This window comes from Sorex fumeus, unplaced genomic scaffold (assembly GCF_029834395.1).
Source record: "Sorex fumeus unplaced genomic scaffold, SorFum_2.1 ptg000007l, whole genome shotgun sequence".
NCBI classification, from domain to species: Eukaryota; Metazoa; Chordata; class Mammalia; order Eulipotyphla; family Soricidae; genus Sorex; species Sorex fumeus.
Genome location: NW_026606064.1, coordinates 56864718 through 56891081, shown reverse-complemented (window position 1 = coordinate 56891081; position 26364 = coordinate 56864718). Strand labels below are relative to the sequence as shown.

Below are 26364 nucleotides of genomic sequence, written 5' to 3'. Positions count from 1 at the left end.
ACTTGCAAGGCAAGCACCCACTGTACTATCTCTCTGTGCCTGGATCCTTCATAATTTACATATAGCTCACCCTTGCAGTTCAATGCCTTAACTATTTTCTATCCTGAATTTCATATTTTTTCTAAATATACATGTGTGCCTATGTATAATCTGAAAGAACTTTTCAGTTCTATAGTATCATTAAAGTAACCCTTACATTATTCTCTGGTTTTAAATCCATCTAGACCTTTCTATTTTTATAATTCTACTATGATGTCTATCTTGAACCTCTATCACCAAGTCTTCAAAAGCTAAGTAACATCCTACCAGTGATATCATAGACTTATTAGAATTGTACATTTATGGGGGGGCTGGGCAAGTAGGGTGTTTGCCCTTCACATGGTCAACTTGGGTTCAAACCCTGGCATCCCATACGCTCCTCCAAAACTGAAAGGAGTGATTCCCAAGTGCAGAGCCAGAAGTAATCCCTGAATACCACTGGGCATGGCTCAAACACTTCCCTTCCCAAAAGGCACACTTAATGAAGATTTGGCATCTTTATTAACAGAAAACTGAACAAGTCTTAAATCCAAATCCCTGTGTGGGATTTCACATCCCTAAATAGGCTGCAACAACAATACACAAGCAGTAAGAGAAGAACACCAAAAGAAAAAAACATTTTATTTATTTATTTATTTATTTATTTTTTGGGGGGGGTCACACCGGCGATGCACTGGGGTTATTCCTGGCTCTTCACTCAGGAATTACTCCTGGCAGTACTCTGGGGACCATATGGGATGCTGGGAATTGAACCTGGGTCAGCCACATGCAAGGCAAAAGCCCTACCTGCTGTGCTATTGCTCCAGGCCCCAAGAAAAAAACATTTTAAAAAGAACTTATCATGCGGCCAACCTGGGTTCGATCCCCAGCATCCCATATGGTCCCCTGAGCACTGCCAGGAGTAATTTCTGAGTGCAAAGCCAGTATAACCCCTGAGCATTGCTGGGTATGACCCAAAAAGGAAGATAAATAATAATCTGGGTGTGACTCAGAAACAAAAATAAATATATATATAAAATAAATAAATAAGAACTTATCTTGGAATATCTATAAATTAACTTATGTATGACCTGTGAAATCCTTGTACACTTTGGGCTATAGGGGCCAGAGAGATAATAGAATGGGTAGGGCATCTGTGCTGTACACAGTCAACTCAGGTTCAATCCCCAGCACCTATCCCACTGATTCCCCCAGGAGTGTTCCCTGAACAGAGTCAGGAGTCAGTCCTAAGCACAGCCGATTGTGCTACCCCCTCCCCTCCAAAAGTTTTGGGTTATTCGCATGCTATTAATCCATTTTCACAGAATAGAAAAAATCTTAGCTATATATGTTGACATTTTTTACATACAGGCGTGAGATTCTTTGCATCTTATTTCTTCAAAAGTTCATGACAAAATACAAATATAGCAAAGAGATGGCAATCATCATCCCCCTTTCACAGGTCGGTAAACCTGCCAACGTACACACAGTAAACATATAAACCAAGCCAGCTGTGACATAGTGTGAGTTCTAACATCTTCACTACATTAACCATCAAAGGAATGCAGATATCCACACGCTGCTCATTGATGCAAGGAAAGAACTAGTAACTAGAATATGGAGGAACTTAACTGCCCAGATAACGAAAATTAACATTACCAAAAAAGGAAAATGGATGGTATGTGGTCCCTGATATGCTGACATGAGAAACAATATTTATTTGATATTCTAGCTGGGAATGCAAAACCTAAATTTAACTGAGAAAACACCAAATCCCAAGTTAGATCAATTTGGTTTTCTTTCAAAGGAAAGGGATTTTAATCTTTAACAGTCTACATGATAAAAGGGCTGAACTATATGGAGAGAATAAAGAGCCAATGGAGCAACACAGGTAACTTTCTCAAACCGTCTGGGGGTGGGGGGAATAGGTCTTCCAAGTCTGAGTGCATGGAACAAAATGTTAAAACAACACATACATGGCCATTCTATTTTTCTTGAAATTATTCCCAAATTATAGTTGTTTCTGAAACAGCCTAAAGTAAATGGGATTATAGAAATTTTAAGCAAACTCTTGAGGCAGAGAAAATTAAGCAGCCAATATACATTCTTTGTAGACAAGCACTGCTGGAAGTGAGCCCAGAGTACTGAGCCAGAAGTAACCCCTGAGCACCACTGAGCAGAGCCCCTAAATCAAAGTAAACCTAACCAAACCCACCACCACTACCAACACCCCCAAAATAAATACTCAGAGCTTGGCGTGGGAAGAGAGAATCTGAATTCAAAGTCAGGGACCACATATCAACCCCCGCCTGGCCTCTAGCACGGCTCCCTGCACCCCGTGTGGTCTTTAGCACTGGGTCTCTGATCAAGCCAAATACTACCAGGAGGGGGTCCCCTGAGCACTGCTTGGGAAGCGCCCCTTTCCCCCACTCACAAAAGATAAACACTGTAAGCAAAAGTAAGATTCAAGAAATACTTTAAAGACCGTTCGTTGCCCAAGTTTTTCTTGATTCTTATCTTCACAGTAAGTGTGAAAACCCACCTGATCAGGACATACTTAAAAATTTCTTAAGTTTATTTTTAAGAAGATAGTTGGGTTTTAATTTTATTATCTCCAAAATTAGAAGAAAAAAATCAACAGAACTGCCTTTCGTGGACTGTAATACAAATTAGGGGCTGCACAACCTGGGGGCAAATCTGGCTCACCACATTTTGGTGAACACTTTTATCAGAACACTGCCAAACTCATTTGTTGACAATGTCCAAGGCTGCTCCTGTCTTACAACAGTAGAGCTGAATAGTCTTACAGAGACTACAGATCTGAAAAAGATGGAAAGACTCACTACATGATTCTACAGAACGTTAGCAAATTCCTACTATTCGTTGTTTCGCTTTCGAGATATAACAAGAATAGTTGTAGTAAGATGACTGGCTGGCAGACACTGAGGCAGGCTCTACGATTCACATAGTGAAAATCATGAGAGAGAAGTGGAGCTTTTATTCTTAGAGGAAAAGGGATAAGCCATGATATCAGCAGTACTCAGGGGTCACTCCTGGAGGCACTGGGGGACCATATGCAGGGAATTATACCAGGGTCATCTGCACAAGCACCTTAATTCCTGTACTATTTCTCTGGAGTCAGGAAGTGAAACTTTAATGTGTATTATATATACATATGGGGGAGCACATCCAGCAATGTTAGGGGACCATGTGGTACAGAGGATTATTTGAACCAGCGATTATTTGGACATATGCAAGGCAAATATCATAACTTCTGTACTATCTCTCTAGCTTCTAAAGTAGAGCTATTTAAATTTAAAAAATTATCATTATCTTCAGACCCTAATTAAAACACTTAACCCTTCATTCTGAAGATGTATTATATCCATTGTATAGGGAAAGTGAAGCTCAGTAAGATTAAGTCACTTGCCCAAAGTGATGAAAGTGGGATCTGGATTGAGGTCTGACTCCAGAACCCCATAGTCTCTCTACTGTAGCTTAATTCCTCCTTCTTGTCTTCTTTTTCCTTCCCCATCTATGGCTGAGTCCAGGATGGTACTCAGGGGAGGACTCAGAATACTAAGAGAAAAGTAATCCCTGAGCACAGCCAGTGTGGTCCAAAAACCAAAATTTAAAAGTTATTTATTTAGGTACCATAAAAATAAGTCAGAGGACACTAACTTGCCATCTAGAGGGATATAGACAGATGTGATGAATAATGAATGCCAAAACAAAGTCTTTAGTTAGACTAAATTTTAGTCTATCAAAAATACAGATTTCAGCTATTATAATTTCCTGTCAATATAACAACCAAAAGTTAGCCGTTTCACTGCTTTTAATACTGTCTTATCCACCTAAGCACTGTTTCTTCACCTTTTTCTGAACAAGGCTCCCTTGCAACATTGTTTCCTTTCTGCCGATCCCCCTATTCTACAAGCTGGTCCCCTAGTTTTGTATAGAATTAAATGAAGCAATGCACACTTAATCCTTGGGCATTACTGTATGAGGCAAAAGCCCTAATTACCAGAAATGGCTATATTAGAGTTACAGATAAATCAATAATAATATTTTTAAATTATTAAATCATAATAAGACCAATTCCAAAATGAACTTGTGTTTCCTTAACAGATAATTCTTTCTGCTTCTACTCCTACAAAAGACATTTTAAAATCTCCAATTAATTACGGTAGACTATCACTATAAATAAAATAATCCTAATATTGGAAGACAATCAAACTTCAATGTAGAATTAAAAAACATTACATGATAAATTCTACCACCAAACCACAGTGACAATTGTTGGTCACCTTTCCACTTTTATGAGAATAAGATCTCTGTGTACTTAATGTATATAAAAGAAAATATGTGTATATCACATTTGTTAAGGAAGCTATGATCTCTCAGCTTTCTTTATAATTAATGGCAGCTAATTCATCTTAAAGTTTATTTATATCAAATCATTCAAAATGGACCTAAAATGACTTGGAACTCAGAGTAAAATGTAAAATTTGAGCAACTTAGCTATCTACAAACATTTCAGGTCTCAATCTTACATATTAAAATTGTTACCTCTTTAAATTACAGCATTTACAGCTTTAAAAGAAAAAAATCCCAGCAAGAAAAAAAACCAAAAACATTGTATGGTTATCTTTATCTCATAGCAGAAAGAGATGAAATAACTCAAGTAAATAAAGCTTTCAGGAGAGAAAAGTTTCCTATAAAAATGTTAAAAGTTTTTGTCACCTCAGGAGTTACATTAAATTTGGTAAAAGTTAAAGGCTGATTCGTCTATTCCTAAATAAGAGTAATCAATATACTTTCACCATCTTAATTCAAGTTAACTGTGGCAACACAATCATTAAAAAACAAAAACACACCCTATAAACAAACTAACTCTCCAGTAATAAATGTAATAGTGGATTCTGTTAAAAACACCTGTAATTAGGGCTGGAACAATAGCAGGTAGGGCAATTTGCCTTGCATTTGGCCAACCCGGATTTGATTCCCAGCATCCCATATGGTCCCCCACAGCACCGCCAGGAGTAATTCCTGAGTGCAGAGTCAGGAGTAACCCTTGTGCACTGCCGGGTGTAGCCCAAAAAGCAAAACACAAAGCAAAACAAAACAAAACACTTGTAATTAAGAAGAAATTTATAATTATTTCAAACCAGTAACATATGCCTTATCATAAGTACTTTAACTTATAACACGTGATATATATGATAGTTGTATGCTAAGAGTATAATATGACAAAACTTATTAGAATACAAAATTTGTTGCTTGAATCAGATTTTAGTGATTAGGCATTGGTTTATGTAATATAAAATTTCAAATACAGCTGCTTCTACTGCACCTACCACCAAATAAGTGATGAAATTTCAAAATGAACCTTCTATGCCTTCCTATTCCCCTGTATCCAAGAGTTATTTCACAACCTAAGGTACTTTTGTTATGACAAAAAGTATCTTTATGGTGTCCTGAAGTTATCTTTGTTTTGTTTGGGGTCACACCCGGTGATGCTCAGGAATCATTCCTGTCTCTGTGTTCAGGGATCACTCCTAGAAGTTCGCAGGAGATGCCTGTGATGGAACAAGGCCGCATGCAAGGCAAGAACCTTACCCAATACACTGTTTCACCACCCCCTCCAGAAGGTATCTTAAAAGTATTCACAACTAACCTTAAGAAGAACAGTAAGCACACAGTTAAAGTAAAAAAAATTTTAAAAAGCAAGGAGTTGTAAGATTTAATGTAACAGACCTTTTTTTCATTTTATCCTCCCCTATTACACAAATGAATAAATTCCAACAGTCTTAACTCCCGTTGATCACATAAGTTCTGGCTCCTTTCCAGGCACAAAGCCCTGTTGTTGGTGGAGCCAGATTACTAATTTTGGCCAATAAATTGTGAGTTAAAAGTGACTTTATTACTTATGGACCGGAGTATTTACTGCCAAAATATTTCCAAGTACTCCTTCCATCTGTTTGTTGACTGCTCCCCATCAGCTTGATTCCCCAGCAGATCAATGATACAATGCGACACAAGCAAAAAAGAAATGCTTGAGGTTTATTCTCAGATCATAATCTAGTCTGTCCCTACTAACAACTGCTGCTGGAGGCAGAAAATTATTACAATAAAAAGAATAAAACTATAAGCTATTAGTTTGGTAGCGGCACGAAAAGTTCTCAGAGACTGCTATAAATTTAACAATCAAGAATGCCTTTGAGGGGCCGAAGCAATAATATAGCTGGTAGGTTGCTTGCCTGAGTCCAATCCTGGACACCCCATATGGTCCTCCAAACCAAGTGCCATGTTAAAACACTATAATGGATTAGCAAAATTTCAAAGGCATTTTACAATATCACATACCAAAAAATTCAACATGCTTAAAAATCATGTATAGAAAAAGAACTCAGAACAAAGGGAAAAAAAAAAAGGATTCTCCCCCTCCCCCCCTTTTTGGCATACATGACAAGCATTTTACCTGCTATTCTATCTTTCCAGCCCCAAAGAATGTATTTTTATGAAGCTGATTCTATTTCCTGATATCAGGAAAGAGTGCTTTCATTTTAAAGCAAAAATTCACTGAGAAAAAATTTCAAACAGAATTCTCGGTGTTAACTGGGAATAAACAAAAACTTATAGACAAAAATAAACTTTAAGGTAATAATTATTAATACTTTTAGAGCAGAGAAGAAATTTTAGTGAAAGAACTTGAATGAAAATTGTAATTCCGATTTTACATTATACTTCTATTTACTTCAAAAGTGGAGGGAATATCTGAAACTGGCTGAGTTTTATTAACTTGAGTGGCAACAATTAAGTGACCAAAATACAAACATTTCATCTCATAGAAGGGACTTAAAAAAGTTGTCTTGGGGCCAGAGCACTAGTACAGCGGGTAAGACATTTGTCTTGCATGCGGGTGGCCTAGGTTTCATCCCCAGCACCCTAGTAACACAAGCACCGCTGGGTGTGATCCCAAAACAAAAGTTGTCTCAGGGGTCAGGAGATCCAATAGGGCCAAGGTGCCATGCTTTGTATGAGCAGAAGTTCCATGTGATTCTTGACACTGCAGGCTATCCCCTCCAAACTGCACTGCCAGATGCAACTCTAGAGGTCCCTGGCCCTGCAAGGACCAAGTGGCATCGAATCCTTGGGCCCCTTAAACACCTTTAAACACCCGGCCTGGTAGACCAAATATGACCGGTATGACCTCTGGACTTGCTGAGCACTACTGGGGAGGCCCCACCCTCCAAAAAAAGGGTCTGTTTATATTTACAATACAAATTACAAGTCCCTTGAAGGGACTATGCTTGCAGTTCCTATAATATTTAGTATTATACTTTTAAACCTTTTTTGGTAGTGGAAGGGTCCCTCAGGTCACAAGCAGCAGTACCCAGGGCTTACTCCTGGCTTGACACTCAGAGATCACTTCTGGCAATGCTCAGAGGACCACATCTGGTGCTGGGGATGAAACCTGGGTCAGGCACGTGTAAGGCAAGGGCCTATCAGCTGTACTATCTCTCAGGTCCCTGTGCTTTTAAACTTTTGGGGTCTTTCTTTGGGGGGGGAGGGGTTCTTTTTTTTTTTTTTAAGGCCACACCCGGCAAGCTACCGAGAGTATTCGATATGCCAGACACAGTAACAACAAAGTCTCCAATGGAGACGTTACTGGGCCCGCTCGAGCAAATCGACGATCAACGGGAGGGCCTTTACCTTTACCTTTAAGGCCACACCTGGAGGTGCCGAAGGCTTACTTCCAGCTTTGTGGTCAGGGATCATTCCTGGCAGGTAGAATGCTGCCGTACTATCCCACCAGCACTTAGGCATTACACTTTCATATTTGACAGACCAATGGTATAAACTACATACTTTTAGCACAGTGTTTCACAAAATATTCTTTGGAAAAGGCCATGGTTTTCTCTGAGTCGTATGTCCTACCCAGTATTACAAACACATATAAAAACAATACCTTAAGTCCTTTATTAGTGTCAATCTGCAAGTTCAAAGGCTGTTGTAACGGGTCTCTGATTACCATTTTTTGAATATCAATATCAAGTCTCTAACTTTTCTAGAACTATTTAACTCAAGAAAGTAAAACCAAGAAATGTTTACATCACTTTCTCCTTACAAATGTAATTAACCATACAGATAAATATATATTCATCTAATTTCTAAAAAATAATGTGATCTGATAGGACTTCGAAAGTCAACAAGGACTTCACAGAAGCCAAAACAAGGAGTTTGTTGAGTGAATATGAGGAAAGACATTTGTCACGGTAAGCTAAGACAAAGGGATGAAAAGATTAAGCACCAACAGTAGCAAAGACTTGTGGGAGCCAGAATCCCAAATCCCCTGAATTCCCTTCCTTGGGTAAAGCTATGTACCAGTGTTGATCTCTGTGGCCAGCTGCAAATGGCATAAGTGATGCCATGTCCTTTCCAAGATGACATTTATCTCAAAGACCAAAACTTTTTTCTTAGGAACCCTCTTACTCACTTGCATATGCTTCTTTAGGATCATTAACTCTGGGAAACCCAAATTAGGTTGTAAGAACTCAGAGTATGCGAAGAGGCCAATGGAAAGAGAAGCATCTTGCTAGCAATATCAGCAAGCCCAGAAGCAGACCTTACAGTCAAGGTGACTAACCCTAAGTAATGTCTCCATGCGCTGGAGTCAGAACTGCTTAGTGAAGTCACTCCCTGATTCCTTATACCCAGAAATAGTGAATTCAAGTTTGCTGCTTTAAGTGAGAGATTTTGAATAAGGAGTTACACAGCAATATAAACGTGTTAGCACCCAGTACACCCTACTGTGTAACAAGTCTAAGTACTGGAATGGGTTTGAAACTTAGGCCCAGGCCTCTGAAGACAGTAATTATCAAAGAAGCTGTGAATAAAATCCTCCCAGTATTTTACAGGCTGCAGGTGAGAGCAGAAAAGTTTAAGTTTAAATACTGTATGTCAGGTGGAAAGTAGAAAGTTTAGCCAATGAACTGTGCGATTTGGGCTAAGGAGATTTTTCAAGCAGAGCTGAAAGTGCTGCCTTGTTTTTCTGCTATATATGGTAAAAAAATGAGAACAAACAAATGAAATGAAGAACTGTCAAAGAGGAGCCAGTGTTTGACGGTTCTGAAAATTAGTACTTTCTTCAGATTGCAAATAACACTAAAACTTAGAACTGGCTCCTGGGCCAAGATCAAATCCAGGGTGTTGCCAAGAAAACACAGTTTAAAAACGAAAAGAGAGAGAACAAGTATAAACTTTTTAAGACAGTAGAAACAGATCAAAGATGGTGCTTCAGAGATGGTGCTTCAATTTTACAAACAGCTTGCTAATGAAAGAAATGCTTCAAAAATTCTCTCCAACAAGAAGATTGTTCTCTCTCAGCAGAACCCGAGTAGGTTCATCTCAAAGAAATTTGAGAATGTGGTTGTCGGTTAAGGCAATGGATCCCAATGAAATTCATAGAAGACTCGCAAAGCTTCTGGAGTAATTACACATTCAGAAATGCTGCCAGTTTCAGCTAAGAGACAATAAAAAATGAAAGGGAGTCGAAAATTTTAGAAAGAAGGGAAGAAAATGGAGAAAATACTAAACATGTGCTACTTTTTATGAAAAAGAAATGTCAACAGTTTTGGGTGGATTTTATTTAGGAAATGACACTCACGGAGCAACACTGCCATGAACGAGAGAAGCCCTTACATCTACCTTTCCTCACTTTCCATTTCCCTTAATAAAAACATCTTAAAGCAGATACCCTGAATCTGACCCAATACTGTATGCTGGAAATGGGTGAAGTGGAGATGAGAAGGACATTGAACAGATATCTCTTTACCTTCATAGGTTGAGAGGATTCTGCATTTCAGGGGCTGTACTTAATATCTGGGAAATATCAACTGCACCTGTGACAAATTTTGTTGAGATTCTGGATCTATACTATGCTAGAGACAGTATAGTCTATACACTCTGTGGGGTAGTCTGTGGGAAACTACAAAAGGAGATGAAACATGGGGGGTGGGAAGGGTTTACCTGAATAGGGGTAAGAATACGTCGGATGTGGAGAATGTGGTAGATAGTCCCCAGGGGTGACCATCACCTAGCATTCAGAACTTACACTTGTGTGGGTCCCCTACATTTCACCAGGGTTGGTTAATACAACCAACAGCATGACAGAAATGATGGCCCGCAACTTCTAATCATTTATGGCCAGGAAAGATCCATTTCTATTTCTAATTTGTAAGCTCTCTTCTTTGTGCTCTCTTATATGGGATCAAGGGAAGGAAGCCTACTGTTATTGTAAGGGCACTGAGCAATACAGATCATGAAAAAAAGGCCACAAGCTTGGTCAGCAGTGCTACTCTGGAGACTCAGTCAAGCCTACAGAACATCGCAGCCCTTCTTAATTGTGCTGTCTCCAAAGTGCGTGAGTTAGTATTATCTAGACAAGCTGTTCTGAGACTGTGAAATTACAAGTTATAATAGTCGTTTTAAGATACTGTTTAGGAGTAATTATGTAGTAAAACATAACTTAAGAGGATAGGGAAAAGATTGGAAATGGGGTTAGAGGTCAGATCATGCAAGGAAGGGTCCTATATGCCCTACTAAGAAGCTGATGCAGTGTATTCTAACAGAAAAGGAACAACTTAAGAACTTTAAATCAATGTTTTTTCTACCAGGGGCCTTATGGTCCTTTGTAGGACCCTAGTGTATTCCAAAGAGGACACAGGTGAAAATCAGGTCAATGAACAAACATGGTGGTAGGAAGGAGGACAACAGTAGGAAAATTGTTGAGAATCACCAAGATGTGAAAGAAGCAAACAAATCTACATTTTCAGAAGATTATCCAGAAGTACAGAGATGAGTTAAGAAATAGCTCAAATCAATCCAAACAGAAAAAACTTCCTAATCTTTTTTAACAGGAGCTCATATACACCAAATACACTGATTCAAGTGAAGCAGCTTTGTGAACTAAGATTCTCACACCAGATTATATTCCCCAGCACCACCAGGAGTGATCCCTGAGCACCAACTGGGTATGACATCAAAACAAAAACAAACAAAAGGGAACTAAGACTCACCAAAATGTATACAACCAATCAGAATATTAAAAAAGATTTTTCTTCTCACAAATTCTACAAAACAAGTTTTATACAAATTAATATTAGGCATCCCAGAGAAATAACCTATAGAAGAGTGTTTGAAGATGAAAAATAACCCACTTGAGTTGCGTTCCTTGTCTAAGGTCTTAATACCTCACATTCTATCATATGAATATGAATCAGCAACCACTATCAAAAACATTTGACTTATCTGTTTATTTATTTAAGTCTAAAACACATTCCTGTCATAGAAAGGCAAAAAGAAAAACTACAAGTTAAAATCATAGCTATCAATATACACTATCTTGTAATTTTTACAATCTATGTAAGACTGGATTTAACTAGAACTTTAACTGAAACCCAAGCCCAAAGAACTCAGAACTCAGTTCTTTTACAACGCTATCAGATCCAAAGTGCTTTCTTTCCACTTCATTATTTCACTTATATGTTTTTGAAATAAGCCAAGAACTAAATTGTACTACAAAAAGTAAATAAAGTAAAGGCCCTCCCGGTGATCATAGATTTGCTCGAGCGGGCCCAGTAACGTCTCCATTGGAGACTTTGTTGTTACTGTGTCTGGCATATGGAATACGTCATGGGAGCTATAATTTATGATAAGCATTTCAGTATGCAAATACTGGGTAAATCCTGGAAAAATAAATAACCATAGATGCCTCTAGATCTACAGAAAATCACTGTGCATAGAAGAGGTAAGAAACTAGACTTTCATGCAGCAATGTCTACTCTTGACTCAAATACCAAAAGTGCTGTTCAAGGAATCATTTCCAAAATGATAATATCTCTAATATCTCCTGCAAAAGTTCTAAACAAAATTAAGCACAATATCTCCTTATTTTATATACTAGGTGCAATTCCCCCAAATATAGTATGCATTAAATTACAAAAACATAAAGTGGAACTGGGCACTGGACTCGGCTAATTTATAAGTAGAAATTTTACCTACTGGGATGGTCTGTAGAATAATCAAAAGTTGTAAGCATTCTTTGGTTTCCAAGATAATAGTTTTAACGGTAGAACTTACATAATTTCTGCATGACCTCTTATTAGCACCTCCTAGTACAAATGCCATTAGCATCTTGGTGAAAATCAAAAAGCCCCCCCATAACTTTTTATAATGTCCTGAAAGTTAAGAAAATGGAACAACCCCTGTTGAGAAGCACTGTAGAGAAAGGAGAGTTCTCTAGCCGTCAATAACCCTCATGGTCCAGTTACTGGATCCTGAAGCAGTTTTTTATACAAATATGTTTTGGTAAAGAACTTTATACAACTGTACAGGACGTCTCTGAACAAGATCTGAGGGTCAAAAGTAGGTAAGGAATATTCTTGATGGGGGGAGGGGGGAAAGAGAGACAGACAGACAGAAGAAAAGTGCTTGCTGTAGAGGCTGGCAGGGGGAGGGGAGTGATGGGAGGGAATCTGGAGATACTGGTGTTGGGAAATGTACACTGGTGGAGGGATGAGTATTGGAATACTATATGACTGAAATCCAATCATGAACAGCTCTGTAATGGTCTATCTCACAGTGTAGCACTGTAGCACTGTCCTCCCGTTCATTGATTTGCTCGAGTGGGCATCAGTGACTCCATTGTAAGACATCGTTACTGTTTTGGCATATCGAGTACACCCTGGGGAGCTTGCCGGGCTCTCAGAGAGGGACGGAGGAATCAAACCTGGGTCAGCCTCATGCAAGGCAAATCACTACCCGCTGTGCTAGTGATTCAATAAAAAAGTTAAAAAGAGATTTAAAAAAAAAAAAAGACATGAGTCACCAAGCTACCTGTTTCTGACTAGTAGGACTACCCTTCCTTCAGGCTATCAAGCCATCTCTAGTGGAAATGATCCCATCCCAGTGAAGAATACCAAGGTTATCTTGAAATGTTCATTCATTTGCTGTTAGCTGAGTAAATCTCAGTTTTTCTATTATTGGGTTCAAGACTTTTAACAACATCACCTTAATTCTAAACACAAGTCATCTAATGACTTCAATTACTCCTAAACTAGCATAATTTTTTTTTTTTTTTTTTTTTTTTTTTTTTTTTTTTTTTTTGGTTTTTGGGTCACACCCGGCGATGCTCAGGGGTTACTCCTGGCTCATGCACTCAGGAATTGCTCCTGGCGGTGCTCGGGGGACCATATGGGGTGCTGGGAATCGAACCTGTGTCGGTCATGTTGGCTGCGTGCAAGGCAAACGCCCTACCCGCTATGCTATCGGTCCAGCCCCAGCATAATTTTTAATCCTCACTAATCCAAACTCTTCTAACTCCATTCCCTCAAGACCAGTAAAATTCTATTAGTTTTAACTTCTTGCAGTGTTTTCTCAGTTTTATTCTTTGGGGGGGGGGGGGGGATTTGGGTAGGATGGGGGCAGGTCTGGAGTGATAGCACAGTGGTAGGGCGTTTGCCTTGCGCGCAGTCAGCCCGGCTGAGCCGGGTTCGATTCCTTCACCCCTCTCGGAGAGCCTGGCAAGCTACCAAGAGTATTCAATATGCCAAACACAGTAACAAGAAGTCTCACAATGGAGACGTTACTGGGCCCGCTTGAGCAAATCGATGAACAATGGGAGGACAGACAGACAGGGGGCAGGTCTTGGGCCATACCCAGCAATGCTCAAGGGACAAAATGGGGTGCCAAGGCATCAAACCCAGGTTTATTGAGTGACATGCAAGTGGCTCTGGCCTCTCTCAACTTCTTGCCATTAACCAAGCTGACAGCATCTTCCAAAACAGTATTCCCTCTTTCCCACCTTCCACATTAAAGCTGCTCATTTTCCTATGTTCACGTACTTAAGAGATGGAGCAGTCAATCTTTCTGTTCCACTGCTAGTCCTATATGCCACACATCAGGAAATATACAATTTCCTCTTTATTTTTTCAAAAGTCAAAATTCATCGAAAGTTCCTACTGTTTACCAAAGCTGTTAGGTCCCTAGTCAAAGTAAAATGTTCAGTTTTCTTCTCAACTATTACACTTCTGGTATCTTAGTGATGATATCAACTATTACACTTCTGGTATCCTTGTGATAGTATCTACATAGAAGAGAACTTTAACTCCATGACTTCTCACCCACATATAGTTCTTTCTCTACTCCATTTCAGCCACCATTCCTGTAGTTAAAAAACGTTTGCTTTCACTGATAATTGTGCCACTTGTAAAATTATTAACCACCACCACCAACCTGACTTGACTTCACCAATTCCAATCACTCCCACTCCAAAACAATTTATTCCACACGGCCTTCAGTTAGGCTGAGTCCTACCACTTTCCCTTTACTCATCAACTCTTGATATCTTCTTTCCCACTTACACTTTAGATTCCATGTCTATCTGGATAATCTACTTCACAAACACTTTTAATCCCTTCATCCCTTTATGATTTGAACTTGCTGGACAAACCTCAACCCTAGAAAAACCCAACTGTACATCTAGCCTTGCGCACTCAAAATGAATGCTGACTGGTCTTACTGAATGAACCCTTGAGTTAGTACATCACCCCAAATACATTCATCTGCTAAAACAGCATTCTCACACATACCTTCGTCTCTCCTAAGGATCCCTTTCACCAGGGGTGATGATGACCTCACCTTACTTCATAAAGAAAATAGAATCTTAAAATCAACTGCCTCACAATCCTATTGCCAGTGCTACCAACTGACTGCACCTTTCCTGACTACCAGCCTTCCTTTCAAAAAGACAAAAAAGTACCTCTGCTTGAATTAGTGAGCAACCCTTCTCTGAACTGATCTAGAAAAGAGAGAGGAAGTAGTATTTAGAAGCAAAGCCCCTGAATAGAAGAGAGAATACAACTGAGTTTATTCGAGTACCACCGGTCCAGCTACTGTATTAGTTCTAGGAACTTATCTTTATTTCCAGTTGCTGTTTAAACATACCCACTATTTGTGCCTGTTATTTTCCTTATATTTTTATACCTTCTTTGAATGCCTTTTAAATTTTTATAGGATGCATAAATAGCTATCAACTGTAAGATCTTTCAATATCCCTTTAAACATTTGGGGATTTTGTTTTGGGTATAGTTACTTAAAATTGTACTGTGGACTATAAATTATGGGTCATAAATGTAATTCACTGCATTCTCTTAATATAAATTTTCTGCTGTTAGTGAGAGCTCAGAAGAGCATTTCAAGAACTGGACTCCATACTGTGAAAATAACACTTCTTCAAACTCTTATCTGAAATCCCGTGTCTCCATTTCAGGCTGGAGAGGGAGGACACAATATACCATTCTGAGAGTGTAAGCTCTCAGAGTTGTTCCTCCTACCCCTTCTGCTTGCTTCGGGGCCACACCTGGTGGGAAAGCGTATGTGCTGGAGCCCCTACAAGCAATGTATGTTGTCCAGTGAGCTGAGCTCTCTAGCCCATCCTCCCTCTTCTTTCCAGGGCAGCTTTCCTCCCTGTCTCAGATTCCTCAGACAAGTTCAGATTAGTTTTCAGACTCCAGGTCCTTGGTAAATCTGTCCTGAAACCACTTCAAGCAGCCCCAAATATGAATTGTCTCTTCAAGGAGGCCATTTGAGTCTCCATCTGGGTTGTCCTCTATAACATAGACAGGAAATTCTCTAAGGCAGTGACTGAGATAATCTAGGGCTCAGCTGCGATTCTTTTGTTAACATCTGCTGAAAATTTGTAGTTCACTTTAAAAAGAAATCATTTGTTGATACCCAGCCCCCACTAACACTAACTACTGCCTCCTTTATTCTTTTGCAAGAGAACTACTTAAAATACTGTATAAATGTTGATAATAACCCTTCTATCACAGTCTTTTATTTCAATGGGCTTTCCTTCCCTCCACTCTCCCCTAAGTAGGCCAAGAGCCACATCAAATCAAATTAGTCATTTTTATCTCTTGCTCAATGGACACAACCAAGAGCTGGAGGTACTTTTATCCTCACTTTTAAAACTGTATCAAATAGTATCTCCTTCACCTGAGTCCCAGGGCAGTTTAAAATACTAAATGCCAAATACTTTTTATTTTTAGCACCAATCCATAAATTCTGAAGTTTACACCTCTAGTGCAAATTGCTCCAATTCACTACATTCTCTTATACTCATTTAAAATTAGGTGAGTAAGAGAAACTTCCAACTTAATGAGTACATTCTTTCTATCTCTTCCCCATTTTCCCAGTCTCAGAGAATCGTCCTTTTATCTGTCAAGCTATACAGGTAAAACACATTTTTGTTGAGTATCAATAAAAAGCAAGACCATGCCAAATATTCATTAGTTGATAATAATGAAATTCATCTGTATAGCACTTTCTATGTACTGTTATAGTCACTCCTCAGAGCTACCTTCTTCTAAGACAATACATGAAAAATGTAACTCATTAGGTTTAGTGACTTCTGTAGATCACAAAATACCAAAGTACATTTTCTCAGGGGATATAAAACTGCCACATGATTATAAAATTATTAAAAAAAAAGGCATGATAATGATTAGAAGCCACATTAAGTTACTCTTAAGGGCTGGATTCACAGGGGGCAAGACACACGTTCAACCCCAGTTCAATCCTACACCACAAATGGTCTCCTAAAGCACCACCAGGCAGGGGGGGAAAAAAAAGAGAGAGAAAGAAAAAACACCACCAAAAATAGGACATTTAAAGCTCAGGTTATCTTTGCCCACAATTCATTCTAAGGTCATATTCTATTTCTTTACCTTGTGCTTGCTATATTCAGAAAACCTCAGCTGAAATGATTAGTTTTAATAATCTCCCGCAAAATTCAGCCAACTATGTTAGCGTATCCAGACCAGAACCAAACTTTAAAGATAACTTCCAAGATAAAGATAACTTCCACAAGAAATTATTGAGGTCTTAGAGTTTATACAAATGAATAAATTCCCATTGACCAAAGATACAATGCAAACAATGTACCATCAGTTTTTAACTACAATTTTTTTTTCATTTCTACTATCAGTGGAGCTGGTGATGAAATTTACATATTTAACAGTGCAGAGCACTGTAGTAATTAAGATGAAAAATACTGTCTCAATTTCTACTTCAATCAGGGCTTCAACTTAACACACTTGATCAAGATTTGCACAATCTATATACTCGGAGGACAACAGTTAATGGCTTTAAGTAATCGACTTAGAGCAGTTCAAAAGCCCTACCTGAGAGCTGAAGAGATAGTACACAAAGGTTATCACACTTGCCACGCATCCAGCAAGCCATGACACTCTCCACAGAGCATATGATCACTAAGAACTTACTCTATTTAGGTGTATCTGCTTCTTATTTTCATACTCTTCCTGCACTTAGAGGCTTACAATTCATTTTATATCCAAATTACAATGTAAAACTCATTTCTGCAGGTTAACTTCTTTTAACAATTAGTCAAACTAGTTATTATTGCTCCTTTTAAAATGTCACCCTTCGCTTTAAAATTACGTTTCAACCAACCACTGATAACTAGCACAACTTTGCAGAAAAATTTAAATTCAACTCTATGTACACAAATAGAACTTTTGCTTCGATGAATGGACAAATACACATTCCACCCTATTCTTACCACTAAACACTATGATGCAGTAGAAAGCAAAATTCAAAGTTGAAACTCAGTCCATCTTAAATATTAGGAGAGGCTGATTTCGCATTTAATCTTAATTACAAATTTATAAACCTGTAGGGGATTTTTACAGTTCTAAATGACTACTCTTATAAAACCTTTCTTGAAACTTGAAAGACATTCTTGGTTCATTTAAAATATGAAAAATCACTTTTAAAGTTATTTAAAATTAAACTTTTTAAAACTGAAAAATTCTAATTTTATTAAGTTTTGTAAATATAGTGCTTATCTTTTTTCACTACAGAAACATGCACATTTTCTTTATAATAAAACCTACCCTACTTATAACTTTTAATTTAATAACCATATACTGACCAGTAATACAGCATGCAGTTTGTTTTATTTTTAATAATTCTTTTTTTTTTTTTAGATTGGCATTTTTTGTTGTTGTTGTTTTTTGGGTCACACCCGGTGATGCACAGGGGTTGCTCCTGGCTCTGCACTCAGGAATTACTGCTGGCGGGGCTTGAGGGACCATATGGGATGCGGGGGATCGAACCCGGGTCGGCCGCGTGCAAGGCAAATGCCTCATCCACAGAGCTATTGCTCCAGCCCCCAAGCATGCAGTTTTAAGAGAAAAAAATGTAGGTAAATAGAAGCAGATTTTGCCTAGAATCCCATTAAAACAAGGTGTTACATCATGATGACTAGACCATACTTCAAGTCTCAAAATCAGTATATTAACATCTTACTTACATAAAATATCCTACTCAAACCAGGCTAGGTAACAAATAGTGAAGTTACTATACTGTAATAAATGGAGCCACAGCCTTATCACAATGAAAAGTTAAGGAAGAAAAAAATTATCACTGAACTGAGTATCACTTAAAATCCAACTTTGGGGAATGCCATTCCTAATAGTGAGAATTTACCACAAGTAAGAATCATTTTAAAGATTCATGCTAATAAAGCTTCAATTTAAGTCAAAGCTTGCCAATTTTAACAAAACCCTTTGTTAAAACTGCTATCTTGAAAAAGCTATGCTTTAAATCACATAGAGGTGAGAGGTAGTACGAATTTTAACAACCACTATTTTAAGATCACAACAAAGATTATGATCTTAAAATTTTTTTAAATGTTTACTGAAGAAACTTGTTTCTAGTTTAGATTCCTTTTTCTAAATTGTCCCTTCCCGGCCCCACAAAATGCCCTCACTTATCTCATATTTAAAGCTAACAGTCTATCCATTTCTTTTAATTTGGAGGGTGGGACCCTCCCACAATTTGTATTGCCACACCTGGCTGTGCTTAGAGTCAGCAGGATTATTCTCCAGTGTGCTCAGGAGACCAGCAAACAAATCCAGGGTCTAGCATAAACCTGGTACCCGCCTAACCACTTTGAGGCACCTCCCTCGCCCAGAAAAATACTTCTGTAGTTCTTTAACCTTGGAGCAACAGCTACTTCTCCATTTAGCAAGTTACAATGTAATACATTCTATCAAGTAGTATGTTTATTAGGCTCCCTAACATCTAGGAATCAAATTCTTCACTACAATCTGGAGTTTTCAATGAGGGTGAGGGGTGTGTGTGTGGATGAGGGGGAGTAATTGTAGTAAAAACCTCGCAGATCTCCCCCCAGGGGCTTCTACTTAAAACTTGGACACAGTCCTTTAACTTAAAACTTGTTACTTAAAAATTAACAGACATAATTAGTTCAGTATTCAACCAAATAGAAACAAAATTGATTAAATGGGACTACATTAATAAAAAGTTATTTTCCTAGTGTTAAGATCTAGAATGTGTTTTTTAAAATTCTTCTTAGAAAAAGCCCCAATATACAGAAACCAATCATCAGGTATGGGTCAAAAAACAAAACAAAACAAACAAAAACCCAACCCACCAAGTACGGCTCATAGTAATTTTGCAGATACATTTGAGCTATGAAATGCTATCCTTTTTCAGGGGTGCACAGGGGATTACTCCAGGCTCTGCACTCAGAAATTACTCATGGTGATGCTTGGGGACCATATGGGATGCAGAAGATTGAACCCGGGTTGGCTGTATGCAAGGCAAGCACCCTGCTATACTATCACTCTAGCCCACAAAATGCCTTCTTAGAGTGATATACACAGCAACACTCATCTTAATTTGCTTCACCTTCACGATGAACATAGGATCCTACTTTTTATAATCTAGAAATCAATTCAGGCTCCTTATTTCAACCTGAGACAAAGTAACATGGCAAATCAAAGTTTACTGCCATCAACTTTGGAAAATCAAAATCAGAAAAGTTTAACTCTTCTAAGTTACTGTGATCAGCAAATCACCAAGTTGCTTTTTCTATTGTTAACTCAAAATTCGATCAGTCATTTACACTCCTTTTTCAATACTGTGGTTTCTATGATTGATTACTACTACCAGCTCAGACATAGGCCCATGGAGCAGCAGTTTACCGGCAGGACTTACACTCTTATTAGGTTCAGATTCTGTAATATCTTAAGTCTATGCCTTCTATATCATACATTCGGTTGAATATAAAGAGAAAAAATCCTAAACAAATGATGGGGAAAGACAGTATGAAGAGAAAGGAAAAAAAAATCTCTTATTTCTGCTCCAAAATATTACCTCCACGTTACAAATTATATCACATTGTAGAATGTAAAAAAAATGATTCCTATAAACAAAACTACCTGTCAAATGTAGCACTGATACAAGTATACTAATATATTTAGTATATCCTGTTTTAAGTAAGTAAATTCCATAAACTTTATAAAACATAACACTGATACTTTTAAGTTGAGCTCAACTCTAAATGTTAGGTTGCAGCTCTTGGGACTGTCCAAAGTATTCAAAGAAGCCTGAGTTAAATTCAAAATTGTACTGAAGCGCTATCTTGGTGTAAAAAATGCATGCCTTCCTTGGCTGCAAAACAACTACAAATTAACTTCCAGGGGAGTGTAACACCAACTTCTCACCTGACAGTGTCATCTGTAAAACTTATAAACAGAAACAAAAATAAAACCAATAGACAAGGTTCTGCAGTAACAAGTACTTTAATTTTTAAAGACAAATCACTTAAATAAACAAACGGCACCATTCTATTCTAAAGTGAGGGGATACAGTTAGGATAAAGAAGTTCCGTCCCATCAAGTGCTGAGAACCAGCATCTACACTAGACAATCTCAACTACTACATACGCTGATGGCTTAGTAGATCTGTGACGTTCAGGTGGCAGACTACTCTCAAAAGTTAACAGGGAACTGTCAGCTACTTAACTGTAAAAGGTTACACGCCCCCCACCCCACCCACAAACAGCGTAAACAGCTTTATTTTTCAAAATCAACATTACAGAGCACAATTTCTACATTTGAAATTCTTACAATACTAAATAGGTATTACAGTACAATTTTCCACAACAAAACGGTAGCACACAAATCCAGCGACTCCTCGACTTCCTTGAACTGTCTGTCATTACACTGCACCCTGCTTAAATGGCTGTACCTGGAAACCAAGGCAATGCAAATCCTTAGGATTAGAAATCAAGAAATCGTACCGGGAAGGATGGGGGTGCGGGGTACGGGGGGGCAAGTGAGAGAAAGATTCTGTTATCTTCCCGTCTAAACCCAACTTCCACAACCACTACGGCAATGAAAAACAATGCATTTTTAAGTGCAGACCTGGAAAATTCTGAAGCCCACCCCAAATTGTGATACCCCGAGATCTTTCTTGAGGCCGCGGGCCGCCAAGGACTTCCTAGTTGCCCTTCGAATGGGAGCATCACCATACATTGGGTCTTAGGAGGGGAAACGGGGGGGGGGGGTCCTCGCCCTATTTGAATAACTACAAGGCTGACCAACTTAATGAGGGGGGGGGGGAAGCCACCGGGCAAAAATCAAGTCAAAGGCTTTTTACAAGAGCTAAGAACTGCAAAAGCAAAATAAACAAAACCAAAAATTTAAAAATCAGACACCGCCCCCCTTGCAAAATCTTTAACAGATTCACCAGGATCAGAAGGGGGGGGGGGGGGGGAAGTCAGGGCTAGAGGGCAAGTAGCTGATCCTCCTCCAACTAGGGAGTATAGGGGGAGGTAGGGTAGGGGCGAGGAATGCACGCAGAAGTCCGAGAAGCACAGAGCGATGAAGTCTTGCAACCAAGTCAGTCTCCCCGGCCGACACACACCGAGCAGCCCAGGACCCGTTCGCGGCGGGGAGGAGTTGGAAAAGCAGCCCCCGCGCGCGCGGCCGGCAGCGGCTCCGCCGGGGCGCTGCAAAGAGCCGCGCCGGCCGGCCGGCTACGGCCCGGCCGCCGGGAAGCGCGACGGTCCCCGAGTGCACGGACGCGGCCGGCGCTCCCCGGCGGCGCCCGGCGCGCGCCGCGGCCCAGGCGGCCCCAGAGCGCCACCCAGCGGCCCGCGGGGCGGCCTGCAGGCGGCTCCTCCGCGGCGCCCCGCTCGCCGCACCCCCCACCGCCACCCAGCCCGTTCCCCTCTCCGGATGCACCAGGCCCAGCCCAAGCACTAAGACCACAAAATGGCTGCCGGCAGCGCCGTCACGTGACCCCTTTGTGCCTTTCGGGCTCCCGAACTCCGGGGGAGCCGGGGACCAGTGGCAGGGGGCCGGCGGGGGGCTTCGAGGGGGCCCCGCTGGGCCGCGGCGGCCGCGGCTCGGGCCCGGGGAGGCGGCGGGGAGGCCCGGCCCGGCGGCCGCGGGTCGGCGGCGAGGAGAAGATGGCGGCCATTTTGTGTGGGTCGGCTGCTCCGCCGCCGCCGCGGGCAGCAGAGGGGCCTGGCGCCGGGTCGGACAGGGGAGTTAACACGTACCGACTCCTCTTCCTTCTCCATTCCGGTGGGCATCTGCGGCACGGCCCGGTTTATCGAGGCGTATTCGTGCAGGTCGGGCAGATCCTCACAGCGGAACACCGGCAGCGGCTTCGAGGCGTCTAGCGCCCGCGCCCGAAACGACAGTTTACTCATCTCAGGCGCAGCAGATACCTCTCCGCTCTGGGGAAACGGCCCCGGCCAGCGGGATCATGGAGAACCGGGGGTTCGGTCCCCCACGCGCCCGCCGCTGCCGGGGACCTGAGGGGCGGAGCGCAGAGCCCGCCGTCCGGGCACGACCAGCGGCCGCGAGGGTGGGAGGCTGCGCCGCTCCGCTCCGCTCTCGCTCGCTCTCTTCAATACGCCATGGCCAACATGGCGGACATTAAAACTCCACTGTGCGCTCTTCAGCCAACCCCAGCCATTCCCCACACTGCATCGCGCAGCGGCGCGGGCACGCGGCGGCGGGGGGGGGGGGGTGGGGGGAGGAGAGCGCGGGCTCGAGGCCGGGCGCCGGCACGGAGCGCGCGTCCCGCCAACCCCCGGCGCCCGGCGGCCTCGCTCCCCGCGCCCGGCGGCTGGCGGCCCCCGCCCTCGGCCGGCCCGCGGGGGCGCCCCGACCGCCCGAGCCCGCGCCGGGGGGCCTGGGCGCGCCGCCCCGCGCACCCGCTCACTTTCTCACGCTCGCTCGCTCGCTCGCTCCCGGCGCCGTTTTCTGACAGCACAAGGTGCCGCGGGGGGGAAAAGGGGGAAAAAAAAAAAAAAAAGTCTGTCCGCGCCCCGCGCGCGCGCTGGCGCTCCGACAGGCAACGGCGGGAGAATTGTGCGTGGCGGGGCCGCTGCCCGGGAGCGGGTCCACGCCACTGGGGGAGGGGGCGAGCAACCCCGGGCGGGGGGTCCCCAGCAGCGCGGCGCACCGACGGGGAATGCATTCAGGGGGTGGATGATGCCTAGCGCGGCGGCGTTTTTTTGTTTTGTTTTGTTTTGTTTTTGCTCTTTTTGGATTTTTTTTTAAGATCTTTAAAAACAAATCAAGACACTGGAGGCAAATGCTCCTCCAGGATGAACTTTTATCGGGCCCCTTTTGGCGTCTCCTGAAATTCCGGCTTCTCGTGGGAGAGGCTGCACGTCAAACAGGCGATCGCTTTCCCACCCCTTGGGAAATTGACAGCAAGCGCTGCACCCTGCTCCAGAGCCCGGCGTTGGGGTTTGCTGTCCGGGCTGGAGGGTTTTGTTTTGCGGCTCCAGGGATCTAACCCGGGGCCTTGCTCATCCTGCAAGGCAAGTGCATGCTATGCTTGAAGCTGCATACATTCCTTGAAGCGGGGCTTGTTTTAATCTGAAATTTACCTACCTGTAATTCACTTTTGTTGTAATTAAGGGAAGGGAATAATTAACACCGGATACCAACCCGGGGTTGGGGGCAAAGCGAGAAACCTGGTTTTGGAACTGTAATGCCAAAAAATAAAATAAAATTGTAAAGTCAGTTCTTGAGATGTAGCTCATTTTAGTTTTGCAACCCAGAGAAAATGCTGCTTGAACAGATATGGGTTCGCACTTATTTTGTTCATAATTATAAAACTGAGTCATATAAAGATCTTTAGTACCCCTGCCAAATACAAAAGGAAAAAAAAAAGAGGGAGTTGTGGAAGGAAAATTATCAGAAGACATTTAGAAGGACGTGATAGATTAACATTCGAAATCTGTTACCCAAAGGAAATGAGTATTCAGCAGGCTTTCTGCAGAGGAGTATTTTAAACATCAGAAACTGGGTAAGTTTCATAAGTTTGACAGCAAAATATCAAACGATCAGTGAGATACAAAAATGTTTTTTAAGTCTGTTTTTCTCCCTGGGAGCTATATAATAGGAATAACCACCAGACTTAAATGCTGGCTTGGAAAGGAACTGTTATTAGCTTCAGGCACGCAGGCAGACTGTTCTCTTCCAGGTTGGTTCAGCTCCCCTCCACCGGTGGGAAGAAGACAAGGCGAGCACAGATTGCACTTTTCCAAAATTACCCTAAAACTCTAATATTGGCAACTCACCTCGCATCTAAATTTTCTATACTGAGGCACATTTATTTGCTCAGTGCACAAACATCGATTGAGCCCTCCCTGGCTTCCATGCATGCTGCTGACTACTTGGCACCCAAGGGGCTGCTGGAGGAGCTTACACAAGCCAGAGAAGGACCTTGGCGGCAATGGCCACACCTGAGCTAAGTGTTATGATGAAAGCTCAGGTTAGTGTGGGAACAGGCAGGAGTGGCACCCAGTCCACAGGGGAGTGGCCCTAATGAAAGCGTTCAGGGAAGGCTTTTCAGAGATGTTATCTGAGCAAACATGATAGAGAATAAGCCTCCGTTTATGGGATAATCTTGCAAAAAATGCAGAAAAGGGGAGCTAGAGAGACAGTACAGCAGGTAGGGCCCTTACACCCAACCGATCTGAGTTTGTTCCCCTGCACCACATATGATCCCCCAAGTCCTGCCAGGAAGGAACCCTAAGCACAGAAGCAATAGTAAGCCCTGAAAAGAGCCAGATGCAACCCCAATAACACAGGCACCACAAATGAAGAGAAGAAAGGTATCTCAGGTAAGGGAAGCAGGTAGGTCTTTACCAACCTGTAATACTAGGTTTATGCAAATCCTGTAAGTAGAATTTGGTTGAAGAATATTTAGAACAGAGCAAGGTCTAGGTCATGAGTGAACCACTAAGGAAATATATATATATATGAATATTCATACTTATATGTTCGTTCATATTCATATATGTGTTTTTTAATATATATTCTTATTGAATCACTAGTCTGCGGATAATTTCCCCCGCTTCCCTGTAATAATGGGCTCTGTACAAATAAGGACCTTGTTCTTTAGAAATTCTGGAATCACTTTCCACAGCAATTTTAGAGTTAGGCAGACAAATTAAACTTACCCCCTCACAGATAGAGTGCTGCTAAGAAACCCTGCTTTTACATAAGCTCTCTATTCTACTCAATACCCTGGATTTCTCCCAGACCCTACTGACTTTCCAAGAATCCCAAGGCTGGAGTTCCAAATGCCATACTCAGTGCAGTTCTCTAGCCTAAGATAGGCATGCAGCAATAAAGGTTTAGGTTTTAAGTTTTCCTTAACTCCCTTTAGCCAATCAGGATTCCTTGCAAAAAAAATGGCTAATCCTGCACTTTTGCTTTGGTTTCTGTTATTAAATTAAAGTTCTCTTCTTTCCCTAACAATCGTAATACACATTTCTCAGTGTGTAAAAGGTATATACTAGTGTGCATATATAATAACCAGAGGGAAATTGTTGGTTGGGAAGAGATCTTAAGTACTTGAAATAGTTTTTTAATTCATGCCTCAGTATTTAGGCAACACACCAAGTACCATCATGGTGAGGAATATAACCAGATACTAATAAAGGGACGTCCAGTGAACTAAATGACCACGTTTGAATTTCCACCATTTAAGTTTGGAAGAAAGCAGTCATAGGGATACTGACCAGACATCAAGACAGCAGATGATTTGGTTCTTCTGAAAGATAACTAACATTCCAATTGGTAATGGGAATGAAATAATGAAATGTCTTCCTGAGCGAGAGTAACTGCATGAACAAAAGTATGGGAGGAAGCAACCGCCAATTGTATAGGAAGATGACAAGGTTTACTTGGCCAGAGTTCAACAGAAGATTTAACAACGAACAGGCTTAAGGTAAAACCAGTAAGGACTTAGAGGAAGTAGGAGTAGAAAAGTAAAGAGACATTAAGTTTTATGGTAATAAGAATGATAATATCCTCACCTTGAAACAGTGGCTCATTTCAATTTGTTTCAAATGCAGAATTTGTGCTTCAAGCAGCAACAAAAATGGATCAAATAAAACTGCTCTGCCACTGC

The 26364-nt window shown here is 41.2% G+C and overlaps 1 protein-coding gene across 3 annotated transcripts in view; it reads right to left on the bottom strand.

Annotated features, from left to right (window-relative positions):
• The window catches only part of EPC1 (enhancer of polycomb homolog 1), an 88961-nt gene that overhangs the window by 35467 nt on the left and 27130 nt on the right, over nt 1-26364 (bottom strand). For 2 of the 3 annotated variants that reach the window (XM_056132548.1, XM_056132557.1), the window contains exon 1: nt 22481-23047. The exons of the other annotated variant lie outside the window; for it this stretch is intronic. In XM_056132548.1, coding sequence (XP_055988523.1) covers nt 22481-22633 — 153 coding nt within the window. In that variant the 5' untranslated portion in view covers nt 22634-23047. Of the gene's footprint in view, nt 1-22480; nt 23048-26364 lie in introns of those variants that run through there. 3 annotated transcript variants of the gene reach the window in all.